Source organism: Chrysoperla carnea, chromosome 4, assembly GCF_905475395.1.
Source record: "Chrysoperla carnea chromosome 4, inChrCarn1.1, whole genome shotgun sequence".
Lineage (NCBI taxonomy): Eukaryota > Metazoa > Arthropoda > Insecta > Neuroptera > Chrysopidae > Chrysoperla > Chrysoperla carnea.
In genome coordinates this window covers 10,635,943-10,653,876 of record NC_058340.1, presented here as the reverse complement: position 1 = coordinate 10,653,876, position 17,934 = coordinate 10,635,943, and the positions used below count along the sequence as shown (strand labels likewise).

Here is a 17,934-nt window from a genome sequence, read left to right as displayed (position 1 = left end):
CCTCCGTACGGTATGGCTTGGTACGAAGGCTTCCTTCGCCACGCGCCACCGTGAATTAAATTTTGGAGGTGATTAGGGCTTAAATTTAGTAAAATTTAGAAAGAGTCACGAAATTAAATTAGCTGTAGTACTGGTTTCTATCTACAGCACCCTTACATTTCAAGACAAGATTTCTATGCAAAATTACAATATACAAAATTTTTAATTCGATTTTTGGGTGATCATGATCTCAATGACCACTCCCTAGATTTGCGCTTGTCACTGTCAGTATTTTGAAATTGAAATTCGGTTTTCCAATTTTTTAAGTCACAACTTTTTTGACTAACTATTAACCCATTCATTACCTTTTAATATTCCATTTATCTATCTAGACACCAAAACACTAATAAGCGAATGAATAATTCGCTGGCCTCAATGAAATTTTCTAACACACTTGAAACTTGCGAGAGATATCGTTTAAAAAGCGTTAAGTATGCTCCTTCAGCTTTTTTTAAAGTCACACATAGACTTAAGGAAAGATTTATTTTCTACTTTTTGTTCATCAAATTATTTGTTCTTGATTGTAATGTTAAATAATAGTTTGAATTAAATTTAAGTTATATTTTTTCCCCTTATAAATAGCTATAGATTTGTCGATAAGCTAACAAATCACTCTGTATATTCGATTAAATCGGAAATAGTTTCGGATATCCTGAAAATTTTGTAACATATATGTGTCACAGGAAATTTAAATTCAAATAATATAATAAATAATACACAAACAAAAGATGCATTTTGAAAATTTTATTAAAAGAAAATGTATTATGTTTTAGAGAAAAATAAAATAATTTTATTTATTGGTAATTCATATTGAATATGAAATTTAAAATATACTTTTTAAAAAAATGATGAAAAATATTGAAGAAATTTTTCATATAAAATCAGTTTATAAATGATAAAATAATAAACAATAAAATTGTTCGATCGAATTTTGAAAATTTGAAATAAATAGTTAAAAATGCAAAAGGAAGGATCAAATTCTTCACCGGAAACACATCAGTATGTTGGCCCGTATCGATTGGAAAAAACCTTGGGAAAAGGGCAAACAGGTATATATTTTTATATTATTTAATATATTATACAGATTATAGATATATAGATCAAATTTTAATTTGCTTTACTAAATAAAAGCTGTTTTTATTTTTTATTACCTTTTACAGCATTTGAAAAAAATTTTCTGGCCAATTAGCACTCAGAAAATACAATTTATAGTTTAATATCTTGTGCCAGAGAAGTTCAATATTTTTATTTTTTATGTATCTGGTTGAAAATCTTCATTACAAAAGAAACGATTTTTGCACTCCTACAGTAGGTGGATATTTGGACTCCGGTTACCTCCTCTTGTAAATTCGTTTTTTATTGCGTAATATACATAGTAATTGTATGTCGGTGGCAGCAGCCTAATAAATATTATTATCTTTCTGTTTTGTATAAACATTCGGAATCCTTCTCCATTAGAAACATTTCTCCATTAGAAACATAAGAGCCATTGAATGGCCTTGACTTAAAATATTATTTTTTCAAGATTGGTTGGAGTCATATTCCGTTTACCTTTTTACTTATTTATTTATATGTTATTCCTGGAAACGGCCCTGGATCGTTTGATGATGTACTTTCACCCATTTTGCCACTTGACTTTGAAAATCTATCGCCTATACCTAACATTTAAAAAACAGGTTGGATCCAATTAAAAACTAAAAATAATAGAAAATCGATTGCCATCAGGCTTCAGTGAAGACCAGAGACCAGACTTAGGCCAATATCTGACACCGAAGATTTAACGAAAATTTAATGCCATGCATCCCATTTGAAGTTAATCCAAAACGGTGTCGAGACTTGTATCCCAGACAAGGCTGAAGGCCTAAAATCCAAGTTTGAAGTAAGCTTCTGTACGAACGTTGATACGATGCTATCATTCGACGCTAATTCCAGACGATCTTGTTTTCCATTGATGATCCATTTTTTAGAATTTTCGTCCGGACTTGTACCAAAGTTGGCCCGGTTGTTATTTTTCATATGGGTATCGTATTGACTTTAGATTGTTTATGATACCGCTCCTTTTTCGAAAGGTAAGAAATTATTGGCTTATAACTTCACTATTGTAAAGTGAAAAAAACCTTAGCAAAAATTTGCTCCTAATATCAAAATTTACTCAAATTGAAGCCCCCAATTTGTATTTCTAACTGTAAAAAATTCTACCCAACGTTCTTGGGTGCAAACGGTGTGTTGAACTAACATGTTGGCGGTAAACGGCCTTGTTCTAAGCTCAAACCATTGTTTACTTTCCCTACGATGTCAGACGATTTTACGCAATTTAATGGATTTTTTTTAATGAAAGTAATCTCCGTACGTTTTTTCCAATAAATCCAGGTATTGATAAATGCTCTTAGAATTTCCAAGAATCTTTTTCTGTGATAAATTTTTGTGAGGAAACATTTTTATGATAAGAAACCCTATAATTTTCAATGTTGAATATTTGGATGCTGCTAAAAATCGTTTATTCTTACTTTAAACAAGCATAAGTCTCATCAAAATTATATTTTCAAGACGTGTGAAATTTTGGTGAATTAAAGCAAATTAAAATTTTTATTTTATAAATTTTCTTTGAGAATAAAATTATAAAAACAAATTAATAAATCCTTTAGGCCTGGTGAAACTTGGTGTTCATTGTGTTCTTGGCAAGAAAGTTGCCATAAAAATAATTAATAGGGAAAAACTTAGTGAAAGTGTTTTGATGAAGGTAATATATCTCAATATTTTTTGTTAAAGTTAAGTAATAAAGCAATTAAGAGTTTTTCGACAATTATTTTTAGGTGGAAAGAGAAATAGCCATAATGAAATTAATAGATCATCCTCATGTTTTGGGTTTATCAGATGTTTATGAGAATAAAAAATATTTGTATGTATTTTTTTTGGCAACTTGTAAAAACATTTGGCACAATCATTTTATTTCAATCGTACTAATGATGTTGAACCTATTTTATCATTTTTATTTTAATTACTAATACTTGACCTCCTTTTTGTCTGAAGTCTTAAATATTGATCTTTGATTGGAAAATAATTTAAATACTGTCTAATTTATTATATCGAATCTATCTCGTTCCCTGGGCTTGTTTTTGTGGCCGATTGGGTTCCACGAAAACGACTTATGGTTTAACCCGAAAATCAGTGCCATTTTATCGACATATGCTGGAGTAACTTTTTATTGGCTGTAATTTAATTTATAACGCTACCAATCATGCTAGGCAATGATTTCTTTTTAAAATGTGAAAATGGATAACTTTGGAAAAATGCTTTAGCCAAAAGTTGTCAAGGGCAATAGAGGACATTTGTCTGTGTCCATGACTTTGACCTACAATTATCAACAAACTTTAAGCTTATTTAATTCGATTAAATGCAATAATGACATATTTTTAAGACAATTTCCTCTGAAAGCTTTTCGAAAAAAATGTTCTAAACAAAAGTTTAAAGTGTCGGCTATTCAAGAAACTCGAAGAACTAGGTCCAATCTAATGTCAGAAGATGATGTCCCCCATCAAACTCTACAATTTTTCTTTAAGTTATTTTTAATTGATTAACTATAAAACGAGATATTTAGGTGTATAGATTAAAATGGCTCACTCTGTATATACATATAAATGCTAAATTTTAGAATATACGAAAAATTAGATATTTTGCTATTCTTAGGAAAATTTACAACTTCCTATCAACTATTAGTGTGGTGTCAATAGTGTAGTTGATGCTACTCAATGGGCTTTCATTTTAATGTTTTAAGAAGTTTTCTTCAGACGTACCATTGCTGGAATGGTTGTGCAAAAAATATAATATTTAAATTTCATTAAAAATTAAGTAGTAATAAAAAAATTTAATGATTTTTGTTTTCAGATACTTAGTCTTAGAACACGTGTCAGGCGGAGAGTTATTTGATTATTTAGTTAAAAAAGGACGGCTAACACCGAAAGAAGCACGTCGATTTTTTCGACAAATAATATCCGCATTAGATTTTTGTCATAGTCATTCTATATGGTGGGTATGGGTATGAGTTGACCTCGATTCATTCTTTTTCTTTTATCACACATCGATTATGCTAATCTAAAAAAATTTTTTTTAGTCATAGAGATTTAAAACCTGAAAATTTATTATTGGATGAAAAAAATAATATAAAAATAGCTGATTTTGGTATGGCTTCATTACAACCAGCTGGTTCCATGTTAGAGACCAGTTGCGGATCACCTCATTATGCATGTCCGGAAGTTATACGGGTAAATATAAGTTATATTATAAAACGATCATAACATATGGGGTTGATTTTATTCATTTAAGTTACTCCTTTTTTGTATCTTGTATATTAAATTTAAGGGTAGCGAACAAAAAACAAGCATCACAAAAAATTGTTACACCTATAGCATAATAAAGCCTAAATGGCCGAGCGGTCTAAGGCGTTAGCCTTTGACCGTTTGACTACTCAAACTGAGATTGCGGGTTCGAATCCAGGCAGCGGTAGTGTAAACAATTATAATTAATGGGGTCTGTGGAATTGATCACATTGTCGTCGCTTGGATAAGAACGAAGTAACCGAATCATCCCACATCATAAATGTAATTGTAAAAATTAATGAATTTAATAAATAAAGATTAATAAATAATGATGTGGGTGGCCTCTGTGATAAGGCGTATATCAGAAAAAACTGAAGTTAAACCCCATTATTTATAATAGACATGGTTCGTACGAAATCTCAAAACCAGTAGATATTCAATTGAGTCAATAACTCCGACTTTAGAGTAAGAATGATAATTATTACGTTAAGTTGACATTAACGATTAAATTATCCTTATTACAGTGGAACCTCGATAACTCGAATCTTAAGGGAAATGAAAAAATCTCGAGTAAATGAGTTTTCGACTTAATAAAGTAGTTTGAGATGTAAAGGATTTTTAAACTTAATTATATGTATATTTCATATATACATGGTATAATAATATGCTATGTATATTTCATATATACATGGTATAAATATAAAATACGGAATGCAAAATACTGCAATAATCCATATCAAAAACAAGTGAAAACAAACAATTGACTGAGTTAATTGTTGAAATACCATGTATAGGCAGTGTTGATTACTCTTTCACATTACATATACATACATGTCACACATATACCACTAGTTCAATTTACATCTAGGAATATCAATATCGCGAGTATGACAAAGTACATGCGTTAAGCAATGCATCTAAGTAAGAGATATTATAGATGTTATATGAAATTGCAAAAAAGACTTCTATCGTGGCTTCGATGTCTTTTCAGCTATACAACAGTTCTTCTGTTGTGTGCCTGCATAGAGTGGGAGAGAACGCATGTATATAATACTGCTCACTTAGATGCATTATATAAAAATTTCAGCTTGATATGTTTTTTCGTTTATTAGTTATTGTGATGACAGATGGACAGACGACAGACAGACAGACCGAAAATGGACTAATATAATGATTTTATGAACACCTATACCTAAATTTTGTTCATAGCATCAATATTTTTAAGCGTTACAAACTTGGGACAAAACTTAGTATACCTTGGTATATTTCATATACATAAACTAAAGTACATAACCAAAAAATCGAAAAAATTTATGGTTTCTGATTTGAATGAAACTTAGTATATAAGGTAATTTTGACCCAAAAAATTCAAAAATCGTATTCATTTGTTGATTGAAAGCATAGTTTTAGAAATATCACCCATTTTCTCATATTTTGGCTCGATATCTCCGAAACTAGTTGCCTAACCGTTATATTAATACCATTTTTGTAATTTATGGGTCATAATTACCTTATAAACTGACTTTTACCGAAATTGGAGAGAAAAAAATTTCCTCGATTTTTTCGATTTTTTTAAAGGGGTACCCCTTAAAAAAATTCCAAAAAATCGAAAAAAATTTATGGTTTCTGATTTGGATAAAACTTAGTATATAAGGTAATTTTGACCCAAAAATTTCAAAAATCGTATTCATTTGATGATTGGAAGCATAGTTTTTGAAATATCACCCATTTTCTCATATTTTGGCTCGATATCTCCGAAACTAGTTTCCTAATCGTTATATAAATACGATTTTTGTAAATTATGGGTCAAAATTACCTTATAAATAGAGTTTTATCGAAATCAGAGCCAACATTTTTTTTTCGATTTTTGTAAAGGGGTACCCCTTAAAAAAATTTCAAAAAATCGAAAAAAATTTATGGTTTCTTATTTGGATAAAACTTAGTATATAAGGTAATTTTGACCCAAAAATTTCAAAAATCGTATTCATTTGATGATTGGAAGCATAGTTTTTGAAATATCACCCATTTTCTCATATTTTGGCTCGATATCTCCGAAACTAGTTTCCTAATCGTTATATAAATACGATTTTTGTAAATTATGGGTCAAAATTACCTTATAAACAGAGTTTTATCGAAATCGGAGCCAACATTTTTTTTTCGATTTTTTCGATTTTGTATAAAGGGGTACCCCTTAAAAAAATTCCAAAAAATCGAAAAAATCAATACTTGTAATTTTGGAATAATTAATAATTTTGAATGGAATACGCAAAGTTAATTTTTGATAAGGAACATTTTTTACATTTAAACTTTTGTTCTATCTCTTTCGGTTAACAAGATGGGTCCTACGGACCCAAGACCCAATTGATCTATGATGCTCATTTACGAACTTGACCTCACTTTTTACGTCCTGAGTACGCTGACGGACGGACGGACGGACAACCGGAAATGGACTAATTAGGTGATTTTATGAACACCTATGACAAAATTTTTTTCCTAGCATCATTATTTTTAAGCGTTACAAACTTGGGACTAAACTTAATATACTATGTATATTTCATATATACATGGTATAATGATTGTGCTTCTGAAAGAATGTTATTATTAAACAAATTAATTAAAAAACATTTTTTCATTTAGGGAGAAAAATATGACGGAAGAAGAGCTGATGTTTGGTCATGTGGTGTAATTCTTTACGCATTATTAGTAGGCGCGTTACCATTCGATGACGATAATTTACGACAATTGTTAGAGAAAGTAAAACGAGGTGTTTTTCATATACCACATTTTGTTCCACCAGATTGCCAAAATTTGCTTCGTGGTATGATTGAAGTAAATCCAGAGAAACGTTTAACCGTGAGTTTCAATTTTCTATACGTTGATTTGCAAATAACGAAATTTTTAATGCCATTTTTATTCTAAATTTCAGCTTGCCGACATTAATAGACATCCTTGGGTAACTGCTGGCGGGAAAGGTGAAATGGAATTAGAATTGCCAATGATGGAAGTTGTTCAAACCCATGTGCTGCCTTCAATTGACGCTGTAGATCCAGACGTATTACAAGCGATATCTAGTTTAGGTTGTTTTAAGGAAAAAGAAAAATTAATTCAAGATCTTCTTAGTCCAAAGTAAGCATTTCGAATCTAAAGGAAAAATTTTTTCTTCTTAAATAACAAAAGTTAACGGTGCATAAGCTATCACTTCTTTTAACTTCCGCTTCTACTTTTGATGAAATTTTCTCAATTTTATACAGTCCTAGTTAGTAATTTTGTTAGTACACCAATAAACGAAAGTCAAAAAAACCCATTTACTAGTACTTTCGCGTCCTAAGCTGATTTTCTGCAAAAACCTTCCGTAGGTATAAACTTTTCCTGACTACGGCATGCTACGTCGCTTGGAGGCGAGAAATTCTCGTTTTTCGGGTTGAAAGAGAGATATAATTTAGTACTTAATAAAACGAATGATAATATTTTTAATTTGAATTCAATTCAAATTCAATCTCATATATTAGATATTTTGGTTCAAAATGGTAAATTTTTACCGTATATATTTCATATAAACAGGGTAATAGGGTATAAAACAACAGGGTATAATAAAATGATTATATTTTCTTTTTGATTTTTTTTCCAGCCATAATACGGAAAAAGTTATATATTTTTTGCTATTGGAACGAAAAAGAAGACGACCAGCTTTTGAAGATGAAACAGATAGTATGATACGTGCTCGTTGTATAACATCCGCTGGTGATGGAGCAATTGACCCGCCTAGGAAACGTATTGATACATGTAGAGTGAATGGAACGTCTAGTTTACATTTTGGACAAATTAGTGAAGGCTCACCAATAACGCCTAGGAGACAACCTTTTAAGTATATATCTATTTCATTATTTCCATCATTCATGGCTTCTTCTTTAAGTTTTAACATCAATTTAAGATTCCAATCGAATTTAAATAATGAGATTAGTATCGCATTTAAGAATTTATTCTAGGTGAAATATAGTGTCGCATTCAAGAACTTACTCTAGGTGAACTAATTTCTGGGCGCTTTTCGGTGTAATGATTCCATTCTGGTTTTCTTATGGTACATATAGTGCGAGAGCTGGACAAATTGTGTGCATTCAATACATATCTCTTAGATAATAACCAACAGAAAATTCAACAAGTTGTGGGTCTGGAGCTACCCTTGAGGTCCACACGAATAACTTCTCAGTATAATAAATAGTTATATAAAATTTAAAAAAAAAATTAAAAACTCGACCGACTAGATCGAATATAATGGAATTTTTTTTGGATCATATTATCGTTAATACGCTTCGATCGACATCTCAATGAAGTCGATATCATTTTTATCAGGAACGTTCGTACGTACACACACGTATACTTCGTCTCCATTGATACTAATGCTTTGCCCTGGCCATGAAACGTAAAAATATGTTGAAAATATTGATTTCGAAAATCAGACCCGTTACAATATCTTCCTAAACTGGGAGGTTAAAAAATGGCACACAGGTCAGCAGAAATCGAACCCTTTTTTGGTATTCATCGTCTCAAATTTATCAATTTTAAAAGATTGCGTGATGTTTATATTCAAAGTTTATACTGCTGTCCGTCTGTCCCTATATATGCTCAGATCTTTAAAACTACGCAACGGATTTTGATGTGGATTTTTAACAGATATAGTGATTCAAGAGGAAGGTTTATTTGTATTAGACATGCATAATATAGTAGAGAGACGCTGATAATATTAGGAGTTTCTAATGCGATGTCGTAAATAAACACACTTTTGTATATAAAGACATTCTGTTGTATACTTAATAACAGCAATTCATCCGTGCAAAACCGGGGCGGGTTGTTAGCCAGTTGATAAATGTTAAACATTTATGCAGTGAAAAATTCTTGTTAATTTATGTTCTGGTAAACGTATTAATAACCACTTACTTAAATCAGTGCATAAAATTATTTTTTGTTTCCTTCAGCAAATTATAAATAATCTACTTAATTAAGCAAGTATAAATACTTTACTTAATTAAGCAAGTTTAAAACATATACATACAAATTTAAAAAAATATTACCTTATTTGTCATAACCGATACAAATAAACTTTAGTAGCGTCCATAAATTATTTCACTAATCTAATCTATTGGGTATGCAAAGCCACGCACAGAATCTTTGCGTGGCTTGCGGCAGTTTTACAAGATCAAGTAACAATACCAGTACCACTCTAGTATTTATTTTAATCAATATTATGATTACAAACGTGAATATAATTCATGATTTTATCATTATTTTTGTGTTTGTTTTGTATCTTAATAAATTAATTTAATCATTGCATTCATTAGTATGAGATAGCTACCTTATAGTAGAAGTAATATGGGTGTTTCAGTGGTAGACATCATAGCGCACGAAGAAGTGGTTCTACGGGTAGTCATTGTCATTCACCAACACGGAGTCCAGCGGCATCAAGTGCTATACAATTTAATAATACGCCATCAAATGCTTTAGGTAAGATTGTGATAATTTTATTGATTGGTTTTAGATATGATCTTAAAACAGGTATTGTAAAACTATACAGGTTGTTTGGTAAGACAATGCCAATCCTTAAAAAGCTCCTCCGAGAGGCTAACATATATCTCTTGAACCTCATCAAACTACTTGTATACATATACTGGAGAGTGTGACTTGTTTCTTGCCTTGCCGTAACAGAATTGCAGTTTAATCTATTATAGTACTTGATTTTCTTCATGGGTCCAACCTTCAGGAGTCCAATTTTGTTTTGTTGAATGTAGGATTAATTAAGATGCTTTCCTCGCTAGCACAAAAGCAAAAACGCGTGATAATGATCTGCTTAGTTCGTTCCTTGTAATATTTCATTTCTTACATCATTTCTAGTTCACAGTAAGATTAACTTTTCTGGATTTCTATTTCCGTTGTTTCTTTGAGTACGTTCAGAGAATCTTGTCTCAATATTTCTTGAGCATGGATGGGTTTTTAGCTTCCGTGGTTACCAATCCTGAACAATAAGTTTCCAGCTATGGACATCCTAATCGAAAAATTCTAATCTAGTTTATTGAAAAGAGATGACTTGTATTTCATAAAATTTTATAATATCAAAATTATTCACAATATGTAGTTTTTTAAAATCTTTTAAGGCTTTTTTATTCTTCTCCTTGTTCATGCCAAAAGATGAATTATCTAGAACTACATAATAATACTAATAAATCCTAACGCCCTGTTTGAATCAAAGATATCCCCCTAAAGCTTACCATGTGTTACGATCTTAAGCATAAGTATTCACTATTTTTGTGTTGCTAAATTGTCCATGAGGGACTAATTGGTATTCATCGCTCACTTATTTTAATAATTATACAATACAAATTATTTTAGAATATATAGAAAATTTTCTACGAAGAAAGTATCTTTGTAGTTTTAGGATCCGTTTAACGAGTAAAGCTTAGTTAATTATCGTTTTTAATTTTGAAATAGTTTGGAAGAGATGAGTGATTTGTTACCTTTTAGGATATTCTGTTTTTTATGGTTTTATGTTACCAATTACCTTCTTTCAACCAATTCACAGTATAATTAATATTATACAATCATCGTCAATACTAATTAAGTTTTATTATTAAAGCAATCACGTTACGATTAACAAAATAATTAATTATATATATTTTGTGAAAAAATAGGAATAATTTCACCGATAAATCAACGTACGTGTTCACCAAATAATTCGGGTATTCATTCGCCAAGATCGGTTACACCTGTACTTGGTGGATCACCGATATCCAGTCATAGCCCACATGGACATGGGCATATTAATACTAGTACTGTATCAACTGGTCCGACAATTACATTGTCACCACATTCAGGATCGACTATTCCTACGCATCATACGCATACACATCATAGAGCAAATAGTGGTAGTAATGTTATTTCTAATATGGCAACGTCAGCCATAATTACGTCACCTGATTCCACTGATACAACTGGCTTAGTATCAGGTTTGTATATTTGTTCATTTCTTGCCACAATAATTTGTAGCTCTTGTTTAGGAATTATTATTTCCGTTTTAATTAATTTATATTGTTTTGGTTGCTTTCATTTTGTCTGTAATAGTGCGATGACTTTCAATAGAAAAAAACTTTAATTTCCCAAATTTCTTTTCTATTCAAATATTACATTATTCTATTCAGTGAATTGAATACTTTCTCACCTGTCTCCGTATCACTTTTGCCTTGCTCTTAACCCCCGAACCAAAAACGTGGTATTTTAAACAGTTCTCAAAAGACCTTGAATTTTTGCTATTAACCACCTCTTAACAAATTGTTCCTATTAACCATGCAAAAAATATTCATAAAGTATTGTTTTTTAAGCAGGCACCATGACACCACCAGGGTCACCTCATTCAAGTACAACCGGTCATCATTGGCGATCAAGGCTGACAACAATAAAAAATAGTTTTTTGGGATCCCCACGATTTCATAGGCGAAAATTACAAAGTATTGTTTTTTATTAAACTTATTTTAAAACAAATTTAACTTAAATAATTAAGATTTGATCAATTCTATAGCGTCATCCGAAGAAGTGCATCTTACACCTGAATCCTCACCAGAGCTTACAAAAAAATCATGGTTTGGTAGCTTGATGACAACAGAAAAGGATGAAACTTTCACGATTTTAGTCAAAGGGAAGCCGTTAGCGACTGTTAAAGCTGATCTCATTCATGCCTTTTTATCGGTAAGTACTTTTAAAGGATTTTTTCTCAAAAAAATAAATTTTAATTCTGATGATCATGATTTTAGATAGCAGAATTAAGTCATTCAGTGACAAGTCCAATGTCGTTTCGTGTTGAATATAAACGAGGATCCACTGGACCAGCAATGTTTCAAAGACATGTTCGTTTTCAAGTAGATATTTCAACAATTTCAACAGCAAATAAATCTCAGAACACCACACCTGGTTCAGGAAGTCCTAATAATACAATAAATACTGTGGAAAATAACAAGGATTATTTATATGCTATAACTTTCACTTTATTATCAGGTAGGTAAAATATTACAGTTTATCCTAAAATTCGTATATTTCAAAATCTTATTTCTGGCTTCCAATTAAAACTTTTGCAAGTATTCAGTGAAAGCCACAACGTAAAACCCTCTTATCAGGAATATCCGTTTTGTATCCATATTGTAAGAGTCATAAAATTGCTGGTATTCTTTACATTAAATCTGGGGCTATTCACAAACATGAATTAATAAATAATGATGGGGTTTATTCTCCGGTGATCAGACGTATCTCTGCGTCACAAAATCAGCACAAGTTGAATATCCATATTTATTAAATCATTAAAAATTCTAAGGTTTTGTTGATATGCATATCATATGTGTATATATCATCAAATAGTTATGACATGTGTATCTCCAAATATATTTTAGAGAAAAAAAATTTCACGTTTTATACATTTTCCCAGTGCAGATTTTGTAACGCAGAGCGTACGCCTATAACAGAGGCGACCCACATCATTATTTTTTTATCTTTATTTATTTAAACTACAGCCGAATGTCCGAATACATACAATTAAATTTGATTTGATGATGTGGGTCTAGTCGGTAACTTCGTTATTATCCAAGCGAACCCAGTGTGATCCATTTACCACCACATTAATTGTAATTGATCAGACTCTATACCTGGCATTAAAAAAAGCAAAATTTACACTTGTACACCTGTTTTCAAAAAAATATGGTGATATTTTATTATCAGGCAATACCACGCACAATATTGCACAAATTTTTGTTTTGTGTTGTAATTGTATCTTCATTTTTTACTAAACATTTTATCTACTATTTGGGTTACCCCACAGTTTAAAAAATCAAACATTGTTCTTCATATTTAAATTTTGATAGGTAATATAAGAAGATTTCGACGAGTTTGTGAACATATCCAGGCACAAGTATGTATCAGTAGACGTAGTCCTCGCACTCAACGAAAGTTTACGCAAGAATTAAGTGAAAGTTCTAGTTGTGGATCTGATACTAGTGAACGATTATCACCATATCCTGGCACAAGACAGGTAAGTTTATAGATTAGATTTGCTCGCTTATATCCATCATTTTCATTTTCATATTAGAATTTTAGAATTATGTTTTGAAAAATTAAAAAAAAAATTTGTATTTATAAGCTTTTAAATTCAAAATGGAAGGCAGTGAAAGCAAAAAAGGCTTATTCTGTGTAATGGTATTTAACTACGCTTTCCCTCAAAACAGCACAAGAAGAATATATGGTAGACATTTTCAGGGCCGGATTAACCCTCAACGGGGCCCTAGGCAACCATCAATTTGGGGGCCCTTTTTTTCACGTCCGTTCCGTTCTTTTTTCGATTAAAAAATACAAACTTATATCTTTCAAAAATATTTTATTGTCACAATGTATTCATATCAATAAAATTACTATCTACATTTTAAACATGTCGTTTTCTATATTTGTTTTCGGCAAATTCATCAATTATATCATCAATATCGATTTTGTTCAATAAATCTGACTCAATACAAAGTATACCTAACATCTCGAGTCGCTCTTGTCGCGTTGCAGCTCTTTCAGCAGCTTTGATTCTTTTTAATTACGAGAAGGATCGTTCGGCAGAACAATTTGCGGTCATGAATGTCAAAAAAATCCGAAGAGCTATTTCTGTGTTAGGAAATACATCGGCTAATTGATCTTCCATTAGAATCTTTTACAAATGACTATGAGTTTTTCGTGCATCAGTGTATCTGGAGTTCACGTAACTTTGGAATTTTTTGATTTAAATGAAAAATTCTTCCAAATCTCTAGAATAAAAACGTACTAAGTTATTTATAGCTTCGTGGAGGTCTCCATCACTTAGAGCAAAGTTGATGAGAAATCAAATTCCTCTGCAACTTCCATATACACTTCCGAACGTCATTTGATTTCAATAATAAAAACAACCAGTGTACATTTTTAAATAATTCTTTTTTATTATCCAATATACTCTCCTTTCACTTCGATACACTTCTTTGCACGCTCATACAATTTGTCAAATGAGTCGAAAATATCATATTTTGCAAACTATTTCGCACAGTTAGGAATTTGCGCAAATTTAACACTTTTAATTGTGTGAAATACGAATCCATTGCGTGTGTGTGTTCGTGATTCTCGTTTGTTTATGTGATCCACGCTTTTATTGAAATAGATTAATCCATAAAAATTAAGAAAATAAATTTGTATATTTTTAGTTTGATAAAATGCGCTAACGAGTTGCTGATTAAATACCAACGCAAATATCAGGCTGTTGATTTCAGGTAAAGAATATCTGATAGTGCGCAAATTTGCTTAGTGCTTTAATCGAACACGAATAATGAATGTCTTTTGTCTTAATCATCTACTTAGAAAATAAGAATCGTGGTACCTTCTGCTCTCCGAAGAACGTTTTCTCCGAAAAAATCAAGATTACTATTATTTTCCAACCTCTATGCCAGTATCAGACACCATTTTGTGTACTGTTTTGAGGAAATAGTAACATTAGCAATAGTTTTAGCGGACGAGTCAATGCAATATGGGCTACAGGCCCATACTGGTTGGCGATACCCATAGTACTTCTGGTAAATAGCCCTATTAATAGTCCTAACACAGATACTATAGTATCTGTCTCTATACTGTATTAGCATTGTAGTAAACGACATGCATTTTTTACCGTGTAGAGGCAGTCGTTTACTAAATATATTTGCAACTATAGTTGCAACGGACAAGTCTTGCCAAAGTTGGGTCATGGCAGTTTTTCAATGGTATGACTACTGATCTTGAATGTTAATAAGATAAGAAAAAAATCGGTAGTTGGTAATATGACTTAGGGTCATATGTGATTTTGTATAGAAAATGGGTAATACTAGATTGGTTCGCTATTTCAATTGATCAGGAAATTTATTGGTCATGACATGTTTTACCTTTTTTATTTCGCCAGTATTGTTAGGCAGTTAACTGTGTACAATTAACGTATGAAATATCTCGAAAACAAATCGACGTGGTGCTATTTTTTTTAATTTTAAAAACGTTTCTTTCAACTCTCCTACTTTCTTTTCAATTTTGTCGAGAGAATTTCGTAATATTGTAAAAAATAGCTCGGAGGACAGTGAATTTTACAGGCTTTGGTTCACGAAATTGAAGCTGATTATCTTAATCGGCATTTTCGGGATCATACACCTAAAGTTTTTCTGAGTCTGAAAAAATAGGCCTTGTCCATCGGCAAGTGATTTCATGCTGGTAATACCTTAAAGGAAAAATGTCTTTTGATCTTCTAAGTTGTTTTTTCAAATATAACAACTTGGTATTATTCAAATTAAGAAGAATATTATAAAATAGATCTGCAAATTAAAACTAGGTAGGATTACTACCCTTAAAATTAAGTACCAGAATATGATCAAAAGACATTTATCCTTGCGTTCCTCATACTTTGTGTCTATTTTGTCGTTAGCCACTAAATCGAATTTCATATGAATGTATACATTTTTCAAAATATAGTTCTAAATCAAAAATGAGCTTGCTATTGATGTTTTTTAATTTTGTTCATTAATTATTTATTTTTTTTAAACACTCATCGCAATTTGTGTAAAACTGGCTAAAATGTATATCATCGTCCATTCCAATTACCATCAATGGTAGTTGAAATTGTTTCAGATTGAGAGTGACGTAGAAAGTGAATCACCATCAATGTTTGATACTGGACGTGAAAATGGTCGACGATCATCAACAGCGGCTACAAATAATAATACTGAATCGTCCATACATAATACAAACGATCCAAATAATTCATCCACAAATAATTCAACACCAAACAAACAAGGAAATCAAAATAAGACAGTACGATCGAATTCAGAGACAACTGATTCATGTGAAAAGACATGTTTAACAACAATGTCGGGCAGTTCAATTGCGTAATGAAAAATCGTTATAAATATTAATAATAATTATTATTATTGCCTGATACTAGTTATTAGTTTGTTTAAGTTTTAATTTTTGTGATTCATAAAAAAAAAACAAAACACTATTCAATTAATTTTTCAAGAAAATTAAGTTTCAACATAAAAAAACTAATTGGGAATAATGAAGCTTTTTCATATAGGCGTAAACGTATTTTATTAATACAGTTTTTATTGTTTAAATAATATAGAATTGCCATAGCAAACTATTTTGCACACGTCACAATAGATTATTTTTTTATAGATACCGAAAATAAAAAGTCATAACCACTTTGAGTCTTTATGCTTTTATAAAGCCGTTTTGCTGACTAAACTTTTATACTTGGATATACAAGCGATTTAATTCAATTTTCACACATAGGATTAACATTTAGTGAAGAATGATTAACATATAATAATAACATTTCTGTAATTCATATTTGATTTTAAAAGTACTACAAAAAGTTATCATCTTTAAAAAGATACGTCTTTTGCAAATATTTCAAAAAAAAACACAGAAATTAAAAATTCCAATATTTTTTAATGTTTTGCTAACAGCACAGTATGCGCAATATAGAATCGAGCAACGTCGACTTGATCTTAATCAAGTCAGAAGTATAATCACCAACGATGATAATAGAACTTTACAAGTTAGTTAATTCCGTGCCGATTCGGATATTTAAATACGAATTATCACTTTGCTGTTAACAATAAAATTGCCTGCAATATAATCTTAATTAAAAACTTTCATAAAATTGAAGGTCGGATGTTTTCCTAAACTGATAGCCCTTTAATTATACCTTAATGTTTCCTTAACTTATATTGTCATATTTAAAATATTAAAAAAATCATAGCGCAGGAGCTGTATTACCTAAGCGAATTACCTCAGAGATTGAATAATAACATATTTTTCTTAAAATCGAATATTCTATTTTTAATTTTTCAAGAATTTTATTTTGAAAACTAAGCATCTAGATAAAAAATCACAAGAGTACTTCTTTGATTAAAACTGGTCAAAAAATACAAAAATATGTATATAAGAAGGAATTCACCAGGCGAAAAGCTTTTTTTTTAGTTTAAGATGAACACGAAAATTCCAAAAAATTTTCTTAATAAAGAATTGACTAACTTGCTGAAAAATTGATTTAAATTGACATAAATTTCAAGTATTCACAATACACCATAATTTTTTCAAATTTTTAAAATAATATTTAAAAACTCAAAAAACTTATTTAGTGTGAGATACTCGTTTTTGACGATCTTACAACAATCTAAAAATGACGCAAAAAATGTATTTTCAGCGATAAATTAAAGAAATAAGAGATAGATTTCCGGGAGTTGGACTTTTTTATTGGAAACTTCCTCCTCTTTTAGAATTAATGAATTTTTCTAGACATTATCCCGAATTCAACGAGCAATCCAACGTATTTTTACGACCAGTATTTCTATATTTAACCAATTTGAACTTGTTGACTAGACAAATAGATTCATGCTACTCAATACAAATTTTATATTAAATTATTTTAAAATTTAATTTTTATTGAATGATTAAATAATTTTTTCGGCATTAAATTTATAATGAAACCTTTATGTGTATGAAAATTTATTACTAAGCAACC

The 17,934-nt window shown here is 30.5% G+C and overlaps 1 protein-coding gene across 1 annotated transcript; it reads left to right on the top strand.

Moving 5' to 3' along the window:
• The first annotated feature begins 997 nt into the window (after window positions 1–997).
• LOC123297831 (serine/threonine-protein kinase BRSK1) lies at window positions 998–16,295 on the top strand. The gene is made up of 15 exons (XM_044879633.1): window positions 998–1,088; window positions 2,685–2,779; window positions 2,853–2,938; window positions 3,925–4,065; window positions 4,151–4,301; window positions 6,993–7,208; window positions 7,282–7,481; window positions 7,984–8,220; window positions 9,736–9,854; window positions 11,036–11,350; window positions 11,726–11,848; window positions 11,920–12,086; window positions 12,152–12,392; window positions 13,250–13,416; window positions 16,035–16,295. Exons 1-15 carry the CDS (start codon window positions 998–1,000, stop codon window positions 16,293–16,295), a joined length of 2,610 nt encoding a protein of 869 aa, XP_044735568.1.
• The last annotated feature ends 1,639 nt before the right edge of the window (window positions 16,296–17,934 follow it).

Coding starts and splice junctions, on each gene's coding strand:
- LOC123297831 (XM_044879633.1), top strand. CDS start 998: ATGCAAAAGGAAGGATCAAATTCTTCACCGGAAACACATCAGTATGTT. Junction 4,302..6,992: donor CATGTCCGGAAGTTATACGG/GTAAATATAAGT, acceptor TTTTTCATTTAG/GGAGAAAAATATGACGGAAG. Junction 7,482..7,983: donor CAAGATCTTCTTAGTCCAAA/GTAAGCATTTCG, acceptor TTTTTTTTCCAG/CCATAATACGGAAAAAGTTA.